The sequence below is a fragment of the Protopterus annectens genome, chromosome 7.part0 (genome assembly GCF_019279795.1).
Source record: "Protopterus annectens isolate FY-2018-M chromosome 7.part0, PAN1.0, whole genome shotgun sequence".
NCBI classification, from domain to species: Eukaryota; Metazoa; Chordata; order Ceratodontiformes; family Protopteridae; genus Protopterus; species Protopterus annectens.
In genome coordinates this window covers 1167404368-1167419934 of record NC_056739.1, presented here as the reverse complement: position 1 = coordinate 1167419934, position 15567 = coordinate 1167404368, and the positions used below count along the sequence as shown (strand labels likewise).

The 15567-nt window shown below is 39.2% G+C and overlaps 1 protein-coding gene across 3 annotated transcripts in view; it reads right to left on the bottom strand.

The window, feature by feature from the left end:
• Positions 1-15567, bottom strand: part of STRA6 (signaling receptor and transporter of retinol STRA6) — a 585684-nt gene that overhangs the window by 353162 nt on the left and 216955 nt on the right. For all 3 annotated transcript variants that reach the window (XM_044077758.1, XM_044077760.1, XM_044077759.1), the window contains exon 4: positions 4659-4732. In XM_044077758.1, coding sequence (XP_043933693.1) covers positions 4659-4732 — 74 coding nt within the window. The remainder of the gene's footprint in view (positions 1-4658; positions 4733-15567) is intronic.

Sequence of the window (15567 nt, the reverse complement as noted above, 5' to 3'; positions counted from 1 at the left end):
ATGGACAGGGTTGAACTTTGTTTTATGTGAATGGGGAGTCTATTCTACAGCAGCAGTATCCTGTGCGAGATACACCAGTCCCTCCAAACCATTCTCTTGATGTTGTAGAAGAGGTTTAGATCCCTATACCAGGTATTTCTGATGCCATTTGACTTGCTGATGTGCAGTAAATCCATCAGTAATGGATTGGAGGAGGCCTTGTATGCCAGATACAGGTCACCTCATAGCAGCCTTGAGGATACAGTGTATAGTGAAAGGGTTTTGAGTTGGTTCATGTAAGACATGTTGTTTAGGCCTCGTGTCCTGTTAGTGTGTGTGAATGTTCCAGATGTTGCATGTGCTTGAACAGATACATGCCATTGAGGGCATTATATTCAATGATTGGCCTAATGAGGACTGAGTATAGGGAAATAATAGCATCTGTAGATCTATACACAATCACTTTGTTTACAAACTGTGCAATATAGAAGGACTTTCATACAACAATAGATGCAGGTTGGTTAATAGTTAGGTCACTGTCCATATAAGTTCCCAAATCCTGAATAGTTGGGTCAACACTTAGGGGCATATTGTCAATCTGGTAGTGACCTGGGGTAGATGAATTCCCAAAGGATAAAATAATGCATTATTTGGCATTTAGTTTCAGTCCATGATTTTGGTACCAGTTATTTATTTGGGACAAACCTTCCTGAAGGATTGCCAAGTCATTTGGGGATTGAATGATTGCTTCTAGCTTGCAGTTATCTGCAAACTTAGTCAGCCAGAGTGCTTTGGTATTGGCTTTTACTTCAGAAAAGTAGATGACAAACAGAAGGGACAGAACCCTAAGGGAGTCCACTGTTGACTGGTAGCTTCCCCTCTTTTGATTATCTGTGTCCTACCTGTGAGCCAGTTGGCAATCCAGTGGGTGACATAGGAGTTTATTGCCAGCTTATTTAGCTTTTGTACAATACCCAGTGGGGAATTGTGTCAAATGCTTTGGCAAGGTCAAGGTATGCGGTGTGTACTGTTCTACACTTATCCATTGTTTTGATGACCTTTTCAAAAACAATCCACCAGGTTGAGTATGCATGACCTGCCCTTGATGAATCTGAACAGATGGGTCCAGTGTTTGGAGGCTCCCTACTTCATGATTAATTGTATAAAAGTTATTCCATGGCTTTGCATAGGAGGCTGGTCAGACGAGTCTGTGGAAGGTCCTCCCTTATGCAGGGGAATGACTGTAGCTGTTCTGCATTCACTTGATACAAAACCTGTATGGAGGCTGAGATTGAACAGCATTGTTAGGGGTGTGGCTAAATCATGCCTCTTACTATTGAAGTTGGATATTTTCAGGACCCCTTGATGCAGTATTTTTAGCTTTTGATGGTACTTTTAAGACTTGGTTTTGTGTGATAGCTGGAGGCCAGAAAGTTTCAGGTATATCTTGAGGAACAGATGGAGGGGAGGAGAGAAAGGGTGAAGTCAGAGCTAAATTTATCAGCCAGTAAGTTCACTATATCTTCAGCCTCAGTGTTGGTAACATCGTTCACAATCAGCTCAGTTTATTGTTGTGTTGTGCTGTTGTGCATTTGTGATTACAAACTTAAGTAAAAAATGTCTTGTGATGTTCTTTGGCTTAGGTAACTATTTAGCCTCAGACTTGGCTTTGGTGGATTTTATTAAGCTCTTGAGTTGTTTATTTCAGTGACAAGAGTTCTAACATTCTGGGAATTCTTCTTCATACTTTTAGTCAAAATTTATTATAAAGCTTGTTGTATTATGTTTTTTGCCCTGCACTTGTTCCAACTGGGTACAGCTGCATCTGTGCAACTGCTGGTATAGTGTGATGATATACATTTCTGCATATTCAATGGAGTTAACTGGCTTTGGTGGGGATTTGAAGCTTGCCAATATATCACTTAGGGGTAGGTAGTTTATCTTAAAGAAATGTTTTAAGGTATCTTAGGGATATCTGGTTTCATTTTATTTCAAAGGAGACTTCTTTATTGTCATACTTAACGAGTGATGAAGATAAGTAAGGGATGGTGGAAGATGTTCCCATATTAGTAAGGACACGATCCAAGATGTTATATGTACTCCAGTTGTTCCAAGGTGTCTCTATTGACAATGTCAAGGAATGTCTGTACAGTTAGCAATATCTAACATTTGTTTTGGCTATTGGAGAGAAATAAAAATGAGGCCATACCAATTCCATATGATTTATACAAAAACTCCTTTTCATATCTTACCTGTGCTTGCTGTTACTTGAGTAACATTTTATCAAAATATTTCTTATGTATGGACAACTTTTTGTAAGAAATTTTTGCCCCTGTACCAGCTGTCTGTCAAGTGTCCCATCAAGTAATCTAAACCCATGCATTCCTACAGTCCAGGAAGCCTTTTTAGAATGGAGGCAAGACTTGTCTTGTGGTGGTGGAGGAGTACATGTCATTCAGGTAGCCCTGAGGATGTTTTGTGCTCTTACCAGCCTTATGCCAATGAAAGCATTTGATGTATGCCAAACTCCTCCCCTGGTGGGTCACGAGTACTTTTATTATCACAAGGACTGCCTGCGCCTTTCCATCCGTGCATGCAAGCTCCTCCACATGTTGTGACAAGAATTATCATCACTGTCCTGGACAGTTATGTCAACCTCTTCCTTGCATTGGCTCCTTGCATCATTGTGTGCTTCTCCTTCCCATCCAAGATTTGATCATCAGAACAATGGCATGAGCGAGATTTGAACCACCATCCCTCTTCCCAAAGGACAAACATACTAATCATCAGTGTCTGTGCTACTGTTCAAACGTTGGTCACCTGGACCACAGTCAGTGCTTCATCCCTATGCTAACAGGGCAGGTTTAGGAAAACAGTGAACAAACCACAGCAATATTCACATAGTAAACATTTAGATCACCAAGGAAGAATGACATTCTTAGAAATATTCATTTAAAATGATACACGTTGAGATACAGTAGCTACTTCGGCACTGTTGTTAAATTAAAAATGCGGCACACTTGACTCCCACATATTTATTCTGGAGAAGCTTACTCAAAGAAACCCAATCAAAATTTAAACTATATGGCAGAGACAAAATAGCTTCTGTCCTCATCATTAAATACACTATTAACAGACTTTCCCCTTCTGCCTTCCTTCTCTGTCAAATTATATGTTCAGTGTGGCTCTTTATAGAACACTTACTCATCTGATTACGGACTACCATAATCCAGTTTAATCTAGCTAAACACATCAATTTATATCTATACAGGTTGGCTTTGCAGAAATGGCCCTTAGTTTACTAGCTTGTGGTAATTAAATTATTATTTACAATAAATTTAATATAATGAATCATCTATAGCCATTCCTACCAACTTTAAATTATCATTTCAGTTTAAATGTTTTCAATGAATTAATGAAACATCATACCCACAACTATTTACATATCCAAAGTAGGATAACAGCTGGCATCCATTTGCATCATACTCTCTCAGTAAATTATGGATGACATGACACCTATGACCTTTAATGTCTCATCCAAACTTTAAGTCTTCAACAGCACTCAAAAAGCCACATCTTGAAATTAAATAGATGCGTTTGCTCCTAGATTACTATTTATACCTCTGATAGGGAATAATAGGTTATTCACTGGATGGGCAGCCACAGTGGTACAGCAGTTAGCATTGTCGCCTCACAGCAAGAGGTTCTCTGGTTCGATTCTCAGCTGGGGTGCCTTCTGTGCGGAGTCTGCATGCCCTCCCTGTGGTCACGTGGGGTTTCCTGCAGGTGCTCTGCTTTCCTCCCACATCCCAAAGACATGCTGTAGGTGGATTGGACACTCTAAATTGGCCCTAGGCACGAGTGCATGCATGTGTGTGTGTGCCTTCTGTGGAAGGTTGGGCGCCAGGCTGGCAACTTGACACCGTAAAACTCTACTGCCAATCATGAGTGGACAGGTGATCCGCTGTTGCAACCCCTAACCGGGAAAAGCAGAAAGAAGAAGAAGAAGAAGAAGTTCATTCACTGGATCACACTGAAAATGCAGTTCTATGAACACATTTAAGTCAAAACCAGTCAGCATAATCATTTCAGTAAGAACATACCTCAAGTATACTTTATATGTAGGGAGGAAGCCCCCTCACTGCTCAAGTAAAACAACTATAAGAAAATACACTGCAAACAGTCTTTTATAGTCATGTGTTAACATTCCTAACAAATGTCTTAGTATTCCAATGCACTTTTCAGTGTTTTCTGCCAACAGTACACTTTTTCCTACATTACCTGGTCTGTTATGCTTAATCTAAGCCATCTTTAAAAATGGAGCAAAATTCCCTGTCATACAGGCAAAGGACAATGTTGAAACAATCAAGCCTACAACCACTATTACTGCTTCTATGGACTGTCATAATTTAATGGAGACTAAATTATGAAATGTTATATTAAAGAGATGTGTTGTGCATTAGCTCATGGTGGAATAATGCTGTTTTTGTATGTTGAGTTATTATTGTGGTGTCCTTTATCACACCAGGCAGGAAGCTTCAGTTTAATGTCCATTTCCATGTGACATTCGTTTACTATACATAGCCAGATATAATGCCCCAATTGACGGTCAGTAGGACAACTTTATATGCAGCACATGCTCCTTCAATAAAAAGAAAAATAAATAAATAAAAACGTACCCAAGTATTGAGAACAATTTGCTTCCTTGCCTTGTGCATTTGACCAGAATGACGAGAAGACTCAACACAATGACCTGAATACAAATGGGAGGGAAACATCATAAGTCTGCAATATACAAAAAAAAATTATATTTCACATACATGCATATCAACACAACAAAGCCTAGTACTGAGGAAATATAGTTTTCCATGCACACATAAAAACAATAAAACATAAAATTGCAATCAAGCAAAGTAAAAACAACATGCATATTTCCTATTTGCTGACAACCTGTTTAACAACTTTTTGCCGTTATTACATGCAATTGTTTCAGCTCTGCATGAAACCTTTCAGAATGTGCTAAAGAAAAGGATAATACAGGAGAAAAAATGTTGTCATATATATCACATTAAATCCTGAACTAATTAAGTCATCCCATGAAATGGAAATCGGTCTTCCTTGTAAAAAGGATATTCCTATGGACACGACTGCTAATCAGTGAATGCTGGAAGGTGTTTTTGTGTGTGGCTTAGCAGCTGCACTATAACATTATGGTGACCAAGTTTCAGGCATGCTTCAAGACACCTTTTTTCAGGTTCTGTGCTGCATTCCTAATTTGTACTGGGTAATATTTGACTTTAAAGATATAGGAACTCTATGATCAGGTTTTTGCAAGTTTCTCCTTGGTGGAGGGTTGTTTTTGATGATGTGCACTACCCAAGAGACCAAGTAAATAAAATCTATCTGCTACTTTATTTAAATTTTCAGAGATGCTGCAATTTGTTATATGGTTAGGGCAGAGCTTGGGAAGTAGACATCATTACCACTGATGGCTAAATAACACCCCAGTTCTCTCCACACTCATAACACCATATTCTAACTTAAAAAAGTTACGCTCTACTAATAAAATGCAGATGCAAACGTCTTTCTCTTATAACTCTGCAGGAGACTCTCTCTTTTCTAACTTTGTTGGGAAAATATGGAACCACTTACCTACTGACCTTACAGCTATTACATCTCTCCCTCTATTCAAATCTAACCTTAAACATTTCCTCTCCAACCACTGGTTATGTTCTTGCAATAACCCTGACTAATCTCTCCTCTCTTGCTTTTTCTAAGTACTGCCCTGTTTTCCTTCAAAATTTCTTATTTAAACTTATTTCTTAGAACTGCTTTACTCACTGACCTTTTTACTCTCTAGCTTCTCAACCTAACCCACCTACCGAACTATCCTTTCAAGTGTTGTCTTATCCTGAAGATGTCTCTACTATCCTTTATTTCCCTACCTCTTCACTAATATTTTCCTTCTTATCATTTGAATATAACTAAGTCCCATTATGCTATGTCCCAATCTTATTTTTCCTAATGTATTGTGATACATTATTGTACTGTTGATCTAACTAACTTGTGATATTAAATGTTTTGTGTACTTGGAGCTTTTCTCCTCGGGCCTCCACTGAAAAAGGACATGTATCCAGTTGGACTAGCCCGGTCAACAAATGTAAAATAAAATAAATAAATAAACAAAACCCATTTGTTTGAGGCATACCCTTTGAACTCTTCTGGTTCCTGCTACACATATCTGCCATTAAACAATGACCTGGATGACTACTTGCTTACACAATGATTTACATTTTGACATAGTTTGCACAAATGTACCTATTTAATATCCTTTCAGGATTTGGACTTTATTTCATAATATGACTGATTTTTATTCCCGCACTGAAGCATGTGATTCAGTGTTTAATAACATTGACCATCTTTTTCTGTTAGCAACCATCATTATAAACCTTTAGAAGGAACGAACATTTTTGACACTGTGGTAAGAATTTTTCCCAAACTGATGAAAAAGAATATGGTATTATTTTACTGGAATGCATATTTGTATTTGCAAGTTCTATATAGAATGGGCTGTAAAGTGTCATGGTGAAGTAAATGCAAATTACCAAGTGGATATCCTTTAGGTGTGGTCAGGGACACTGCAGCATAATAAGCTTGCATGGTTTCCGGTTACTCATAACAGAATTTTACTGATTCATAGGAAGTTACTAGGCTAATGGCCCTAGGGCCTTTACAAGCCTAGCCATGTAAAAACCCATGAACCCTAATTGGCCATATTTAGATGGTCATTACTAACATAGCGATTCTATGATCAGCACCAACTACTCCTGTCTATGAGGGATATAGGCGCCACCCCCCAAGGTTGAATTTACAGTCACCCATCCAGTTGTCAAGATTCCACCCAGTTTGCAGTCATCTGCAAATTTGGTAAGCCACAGGCCATCTACTTTCATTTGGACTTCAGTAAAATAGATTCCAAAGAGTAGAGGCCTATCACAGATCCTTGTGGTACCCCACTAGTAACTGGTCTACTGGTAGAGGTGGACTCCCCAACTTTGACAGTGTGCATTCTATCAGTGAGCCAACTGACTACCCATCTAGTGATATATGGGTTAATCCCCAGCTGGGAGAGATTCTCAATGATCAATGAGTGGGGGATTGTGTCAAAGGCCTTGGCTAAAATCATGATAGATGGTATGTACTGTTTTTCCCTCATCCAGGGCTTTGGTGACATTCTAAAAGAAGTCCACCAGGTTTAATAAGCAAGATCTTCCCTTGATGAAACCAAACTGGGTCGGGTCAAGAGTTTGAAGGTCACCTATGTCCTCGTTGATAAAGTCATGGTAATTCTTTCCATGGCCTTGCAGATAAGGCTGGTTAGTCTTATGGGTCGATAGTTTCTGGGTTTGTTGATGGACTCCCTTTATGCAAGGAAATTACTGTTATTGTTCTCCACTCTGCCAGAACAAAGCCAGTGCTCAGGTTATGGTCAAAGAGAGGCTTAGTAAGCAACCTGGGCTGTTATCTGGTCCCATAGAGGCCATGTTTTTGGCCTTGGAGAGCACTTGTGTGACCTATTCTTTGGAGATACTCAGTAGAGGATTGGTGTAAGGAATGCTTTGAGGTGTGGTTGGTGGGGACAAGGGGGTGAAGTTAATGTCAAATTTGTCAGCTAGTAGGTTAGAATTCCTCAGATTCAGTGCGAGTGGTACCATCCACTATAAGTTCGGCATACAGCTGGGCATTCCCTTTTAGGTTTCAAATGTAGCTAAAGAATGCCTTATATTGGTTTCTTTCTTTGGTTATATAACTTATTTATACTTACAGTCCACCAGGGTGGTTTGTTTTTCTTGGGAGGAGCTGGTTCTAGTCCTATCAGGTACAGCTGAGTCAATACATTTGTTTAAGTGGTTATAAAGGGCATTTGTGTACCCCTCTGCATAGGAGTCATTGTTGGTTGTGCTAGTCGAGGCTTTGAAACTTTTTATACCATTGCTTTTTTATACCATTGCTTAGTAGGCTATTGTTTAGGAGAAATTTTTCAGGTTTTTTTTTGCTCCTGTTGGGGTGTCAGGTCTGATCTTTACTTCAAACGAAATTGATTTATCATCTGACCTTACCAGGGAGGGCAACACACCAGGGATAGTGCAGTGAACCCCCCATGTTGGTGAGCACTAGGTCTAGGACATTTAAGCCCCTTGTGGGGGGTGCAGACCAACTGTTCCAGGGCATTTGAATTAAAATCCAGGAACCTCAGACAGATCGTGTTTTGCTTGTGTAAGTCACCCAGTCAATGGAAGGATAGTTGAAATCTTCCACAACCAATGTGTTTGGCTGTATACTAAGTGACTCTCAAGTCCAGGTCGGCAGTGTGCTGCTCCTGGTCCATGGTGGGGGGACCTGTAGCTAGTGATGATGTGGTAGGGTATTTTGCCTATAGTTATTTTTGACCTGGAGTAGCTCAAGAGCATTGTACTGTTTTCCCAGTCTCAAGGTGTATTTCGATTTAATGAAGATGGATACCCCTCCACCTTTGTTTCTTTCATGCTCATTTTGAGGTCTGAACGTGTGAAAGCCATTGTAGCCTTGTACGGCCAGGTTGCTCTCTGTTGCCTTGAACCAAGTCTCAGTGACTGCACAGAAGTTAGCATCTTCCAAGGTGAGGAGTGCTTCCAGGGAGTGCAGTTTACTGTGTAGCCTCCTAGCATTAAGCAGCTTGACCTTGAGTTTGTCTCTAGTGGATTTCTTTACATTGGAAATGTTGTTGTCTTGACATTGCCTAAAAAAAGCACTATGGGGGAGGCAAGTGTCTTTGCCAGTATCTGAAAGCCTTGAGGAGACAGGTGAAGAACATCTCTGGCAAAGCAGCGTAGTCTGTCAACCATGTCTTCCCAGGTTGGACCCCCCCCCTGGAGTAACATCAGAAGCCAAGATAATTATTTAAATCAATCATTTTTTTGTCTGTATTGGGTCATCATCCTAGGTGAAGGTAGACTGCTGCTTAGGGCTAGGGACATCCCTGCCTGGGACACACAATCTGAGAGTTCAGTTATGTCTGTCTTCATATAGTCCAGAGATGTACATCTCCAGTCATTCACTCCAACATGTACTATGACAAAGTTATAACAGTAACTGGTGCTGAGTGACTTGAGGGCATGCATAATTTGACAGATCCTGACATCTGGGAGGCAGATGACCGTGACCTTTTCCTTGTACAGCCTGGTGAGAGTGACACGTGTGTGTCTTACTATTGAGTATGACGAGGACATTAGGTTTTGTGGAATTTTACCTTAGGAGCTTAGTTGTTGATACACTGATGTGTGTTATGTGTGGTGGTGAATTCTGTTCTTGTACTAGTATGCATAGGTTGCTTGCACTTGGGAGATCTCTGGTCTTTTGGCAGGCTCTTAGTGAGTATCTCCGCATATGTGGGTTTATGTGTCTTGACCTTATCTTGTGTGAGTGGAGAGGTATGTGTGTGCCGACAACTTCTAATATCTTATTTATTTTTACATCAGAGGACTGATTCTAGTTTCATGGTATAATTACATCTCTCACATACTATATTTGCTTGCTTTAGGAGCAAGTGGTTGTCAGTATGCATTAGGCAGTTGCAACATTGCCTCAGAATGCACGTCAATCAGGCTGACTGGAGAAATGTTGGGAAATTGACTGTCCACAGTACTAATTTCTTAGAGGGCAAATTCAATCAGCTATTGCTCTGGGATTAACAAGGGGACTTATTCTATAAAAGGTCAGGGATGAAAAGCTGGGTGACACTGCTCAGTGCACAGCTGAGTTGCCTGCAGAGCAGCAGGGAACCTGGGAGGGTTTCACTGACTGCTGGCTAGGGAAAAAATAGTTTCTAGGAGTTTGCATTCGTACAAGGCACTGTTAACCCCCTTTGAGCAGTGCGCAGCTGCGAGCAAACATCAGGCTTATATACAGGCAAAATTAAATGGTTTTAAACTAGTCAGCCAATAGGCAACCACACAATGATCCTTCCTCCAGCAATACAAAAAATTCACCTGAAGGTATAAAACTAGTAATACACAAATCCACGACTTGCCAAAGAGCTCACAACCTTTATTGATTCATCAGACTTAGCGCTTTCACCCATAATTCTGTTGGGCTTCATCAAAGTCATACAAAATAAAACCTTCAGTTCTTTTATATATTAGAATCAAGTGATTGACAATTAACACTTGCGTGTTAACCAATTAAAACCTCTGCTTATGCAAGCCTACTGTAGTGTGAATTGTAAGCTGAAAAATAAAACCATAAATGCATAAAAACCTAGTCGCACACCACTGCACCATCAAGAAATAAAAATTTATAAATATGTCTTAACACTTAATACAATCATTTGTTTCAAATAAAATCAATATAAAACATACTGAAACATTTCAAAACACATTTAAACTTGACAGTATGAGAAAGTGATGCTGACTTAACTTAATAAGGCGGGGGGTACTGTGTTGGGTTTACACAATAATCATACTAGGGATTTATCCTGTCAAATGAAGTGCAATTTGTATTTTAAGTAACTAGAAATAGAGATTTTTGTCATTTATGCCTAGTGATCTAGTTGCATCCAGGCGTAACTGCCATAGACATTCTCTAATTTCCAGTAAAGTTTTACCAGCATCACCCTTAGGAATCCTGTCAATTACAAAAAATAAAATCTTTTAAAATTTCTACAATCCTTACTGTGGATGAATAAAGCACTAGACAGTTTGTGTTTGTTGTTTTTAATATCCCTACTATGCTCCAGGATCCGTAACCTCAATTTACGTGAGGTCTTTCCCACGTAATATGCGGGACATGATAAACACATGGCTACATAAACCGCCATATCTGTGTTATAACACTACAGTACCCTGGACATTTCAATGATTTCTTATAACTACTTAAATAAACATTTGGTCCATCATAGATGAATTTACAAGCATTGCATAAACCACATTTTTTCATTCTCGAGGTCTTATACTCTACAATAGAAGCACCTTTTTCTAAAAGCTCTTTCAAATTAGCCCCTTTACTGATGACAAATAGGGGGGTGGGCCCCAGTGTTTCATTCATAGCTTCCAGAAGCACACTATCCCAAGCTGTTTCTATAATGTTCCTTACCTATGGTGCTGTGTGGTTATATTCCAACACCATCAAATCACCCTTGTTCAATCTTTTTTTGCTCTAAAAAAGTTCACATTTTCCTTACCCACTTCTCTATTTTTGTCCAACAGTATAGTTGCCCTTTTCTTAGATACTTCTTTATGTGTCTTGACCAAAAGGTCAGTTGGATACCCTCTATTTTAGACATATCTACAAGTTTTAACAATTTCTTACTAAAAATTTCATCTTGACCAACTGATAGGTGGACGATTTGTCCTTTTACAATGTTTTTCTTCTGAAAATAGGAATGACAACTCTTAAAATGGAGAAATGAATTACTGTAAGTTTTATTACGGTAGATACTGGAGTGTATCTGACCTCCTTGCATATATAAACAAATATCTAAAAATTCTATTTTCTCCTGGTCACTATGACTAGTGAACTTTAAGAAGCTTGCTGTACTACCTAGCTTGCTGTACTACCTATAAAACATATAAATTCATCCAATTTTTCCTTAGTTCCATTCTACAATACCAATATGTTACCAAGGTAAAGTAAATTAGTAATAATGTTAGACATATTTGGAAGTGAAAACATGCTGTCTCTCCCATTCTGCTAATACTAAATTAGCATTGATGGGTGCGCATTTTGCACCCATCGCAACATCATTGATCTGCCTAAAGTGTTCACCTTTAAAAAGTAGAAAATTATTAAATAACACCATCTCCATAAATTCAACGAGTAAACCCCTCTTAACATGGTGTAAATCACCACTTCTAGCCAGAATACTGTCAAAAAATTAAAGTCCTGTATGGTGTGGGGGATCACAGTGAATAAATAAAGGTTGTGTGCTCTTCCTCCAGCAATCCCCAACTCAAGCAAGGCTATATCAACACTGTTCTGCCACAAGGGTGCAGGGAAGCCCTTCTTAATGTAAGATGGCTGGATGTAAGCTCAAGTGTATGAAAAAACAGGACAGATTCAGCAAGTCTGGGTCTAGTCTATGCTAACTAAGCAATATTTCAGTGCAAAACAAGCGCACGTAATAAGCAGACACAAACAGTAAAAACAGTCAAAAAGGCACAAATCCATGCAGTAACACAGTAAAATACAGATGAAAAGTGCAAATCAAACTCAAAATAAGCTTTATTCCTTGTTCTTAGCTTTGAATGGCTTGGATTCAAGAAGAAACACTCTCGACCTCTGGCAAAGGACACCAAACAGAGCAGCTCCAGTTAATTGATCTTAAACCAGAACAAAGACTCTTAGAATAACATGCACAATAAGCCTTTAATCAGCAATTCCTAGCTTAGAAGGGCTACCCTCTCTTCCCACAAGAATGTAGACCACATACCTTCTTATTGTCAAATAACTGTTCTGAAGCCCAAGCACTTAAACCAGAGCATCAAAGCAGACCGACCACGGTCAACCTTGACTCAATATTATAAGGATATAATGTATAAAGTTAGCAGCTACTTACATTAGATTGCATTATACTGTTTTGTATTTCATAGATAAATACTAGGCTATCAGTCTGCAGACTGTTGCAAGACTAACCAATAACCAGAGGTCAGATTCAAACCCTGCGCCTTGTATCTGTGAGACAAATACTTATGACAACCCCTCCCACTACAGTATCTTTTTGACTATGATTAATAAACATACTGCTAATGAACTATTTCATTATTTGTTTGCACTTTATAGAAGCTTGTCTGTGTTTGCAGCATGTTAATTCAGGTATTACTTCTTTGCTGATTTACAAGATACTTCACGTCTAGTTTTTTGGATGCTGCTGCTACATAAACTTCTTTAGAGCAGATAATGATGGGTCTACTTTTATCATGGAACATAAAAGGCATTTCTTCAATTATTAAATGCAAAGTAGTAGTCAAATTGATACATAAGATTAGTGCCAATATTTTGTGTGTAAAAGAAATTGATAAAAGAGTTAATGTGGATACATTTCTGGAATTTTGGGATGGGATAAAGTGTTATACATTGCAATAGATCATCCAAATGAAGGGCGGTTATAACTTTAATTCACATGTCTCTGGGCCAGTCAGGTGGAATCCTGGACAAGGGGAAAGTAGATAATATAAACCTAAACTATGCAAACAAAGTTTGTGAACAGTGCGACTTAAAAAACATTTATAGATAGGAGCACCCAAACTGAGTAGTCTTACAGTTGTCTCAATTGTCTCAAAATGCTCAGACATGTACACATTATCACTGATAGGAACACATGTCTTAATGATACAGAAATGGCTATCCCTCACTCCAAGGACATGACATTGTCTGGGAGTCACAAAACTCCTGCCTGCTATTGCTGATTAATGTGGCTTGGTTAATCAGAACAGAGACATGGTAAAGCCCCCCCCCCCAAGAGAAACAGATCCATAGTGGCTCATTAACATGTCTCTGAATGAACACTGCACTGTCAGACATGACAGTGCTAACACTCTCACTAGCAGCCCGTGCATTTCTGTAGCATAGGTACCTCCGGCACACAAAAACAGGCATTCATAAATCCACGAACGCATGTCTGCATACACATCTTCAAAGAAGCCCCTCTTCACATGTAACCCTGGAAACACTTATCCACACACCAGCACACACACAGAGACTCATCATCTCTCTGAATCAGAAAGGCTTATTATAATGTGGACACCATCTTAGATAAAGCCTTGGAACCACTATAATCATTTCTTAACCTCCTGAATAGTAACTGTATCTTATTCACTGTTGAATAAAGAGCATGGATTAATTATCTTATCATCTATATCTAATAAAAGTCAGCAAAATTTCTTATGAATAACTGTGAATTCTTATTGAGTGCAGGATTTAAAACCGTACAGGGGGGATTCACTGAGTCAGACTCTAAAAGGTATTTCAACAGTGTCTGAAAGAGCTTTCAAAAATATCTCTGAGAAATTAAGCAAATTAACCAAGGAGAGATGCATACTGAGACAATGCCAGAACCCAGACCTTCACATATGCCTAATAGTCTTCATACTTTGTAAAGCTCTATTTTTAAAACTCCTATCAGACGATACAAGGGAACTACACATCACCAAAAGTTTTTACCACCCCCCCATTTTATAGGTAAACACAGAGAAACTTTTGTATATCTTTCCAGATGTAGAGAGAGGAGAAACTTTCATAAATGGTGAGTCAGTAGTCAAATTACTCTTTAGGTCTTTGAGTTCTATCAGAAAAAGAATAACAGACTCCTTAGTAAATTATACAAAATGTTGTTATGAAGGACAAAAGTCTGAAATCTTACAAAGGTGAATTCATTTGGAATGAAAGCTTTCCTTCAGCTATCAGATTATCCGTATAAAAAAGGCAAGAATGTTTAATATTTTTTATGACAATTCTGTGCCAGAAATAAACTACAGCTGTTATCTGACTGAGAATATACCACTAAAGATCCAAGGATATTATTAAAGACAGCTTTTATGAGTGCAAAGTTCTTACAAATCTGGTGAAACCATTCTTTTTTAGAAGCACATCTTCTAAACCCAAAGTGTCTTCTTACTCGGTTCACTTTCATAACATTATAAAAATCTATTATAGGTTCATAGGTAGGTACTAGGCTATCAGCCCTAGGGCCCATACAAGCCTAGCCAAAAAATGTACCCTGGCTTTCGCCACCCAAGAACATTATTTTCCTGTGCCCCTGTCGAGCAGAGCCACATAAGTGATCTCCGGGGTGAATTTCCCATTTCCCATCCAATCAAGTGTGCTAGTGAGGAGCTCTGTTTGACATAGATAGGTAGTCTGTTCCAGAGTATGGGAAGTCTCTGGGACAGGAATCTATCCCTCCAGCATGTTCTGTTTATTGTGGTGACAAGGTTAAGGTCCCTAGAGCGTGTAGCTCGGAGGGATTGGGATTTCTTTAAGTGGAGCATGTCCAACAGCTCTTGGTTTGACATAGCTTTGTATGTTAGGCAGAGATCGCCGCTGAGTAGGCGATATGCGATGGAGTAAAGCTGTAGCTTTTTGAGACGGTCTGCATAGGGCATCTGTTTGAGGCCAATAATCCTCTTTGTGAGGTATTTGTGTGGTCTTTCCAGTTGTTGTAGATGTCTTGTGAGGTACATACCAAAAGGGGCATTGTACTCTATAATGGGTCTAATGAGTGATGAGTAGAGGGGAACAATGACCTCTTTTTTTTCTGGATGAGAATCCTTTTGTGATGAGATGAGCCACGTAGAAGGATTTCCTGACCACTGTGGCGATGTGATCATCAAAGGAGAGACTACTGTCCACCTGTGTCCCAAGGTCTCATCACATTTTTGACATTAAGTAGACTACCAGCTATGTGGTAGTTCAGGGGTACAGAGTTTTTACCAAAGGGGATGACAATACACTTTTTGGCATTGAGCTTCAGGCTATGGCTTTGACACCAGGTATCTGTCTCAGTGAGGCCCTTTTGTAGTTTGTCCACATAGTTAGGAGTTTCGATTATGGCTC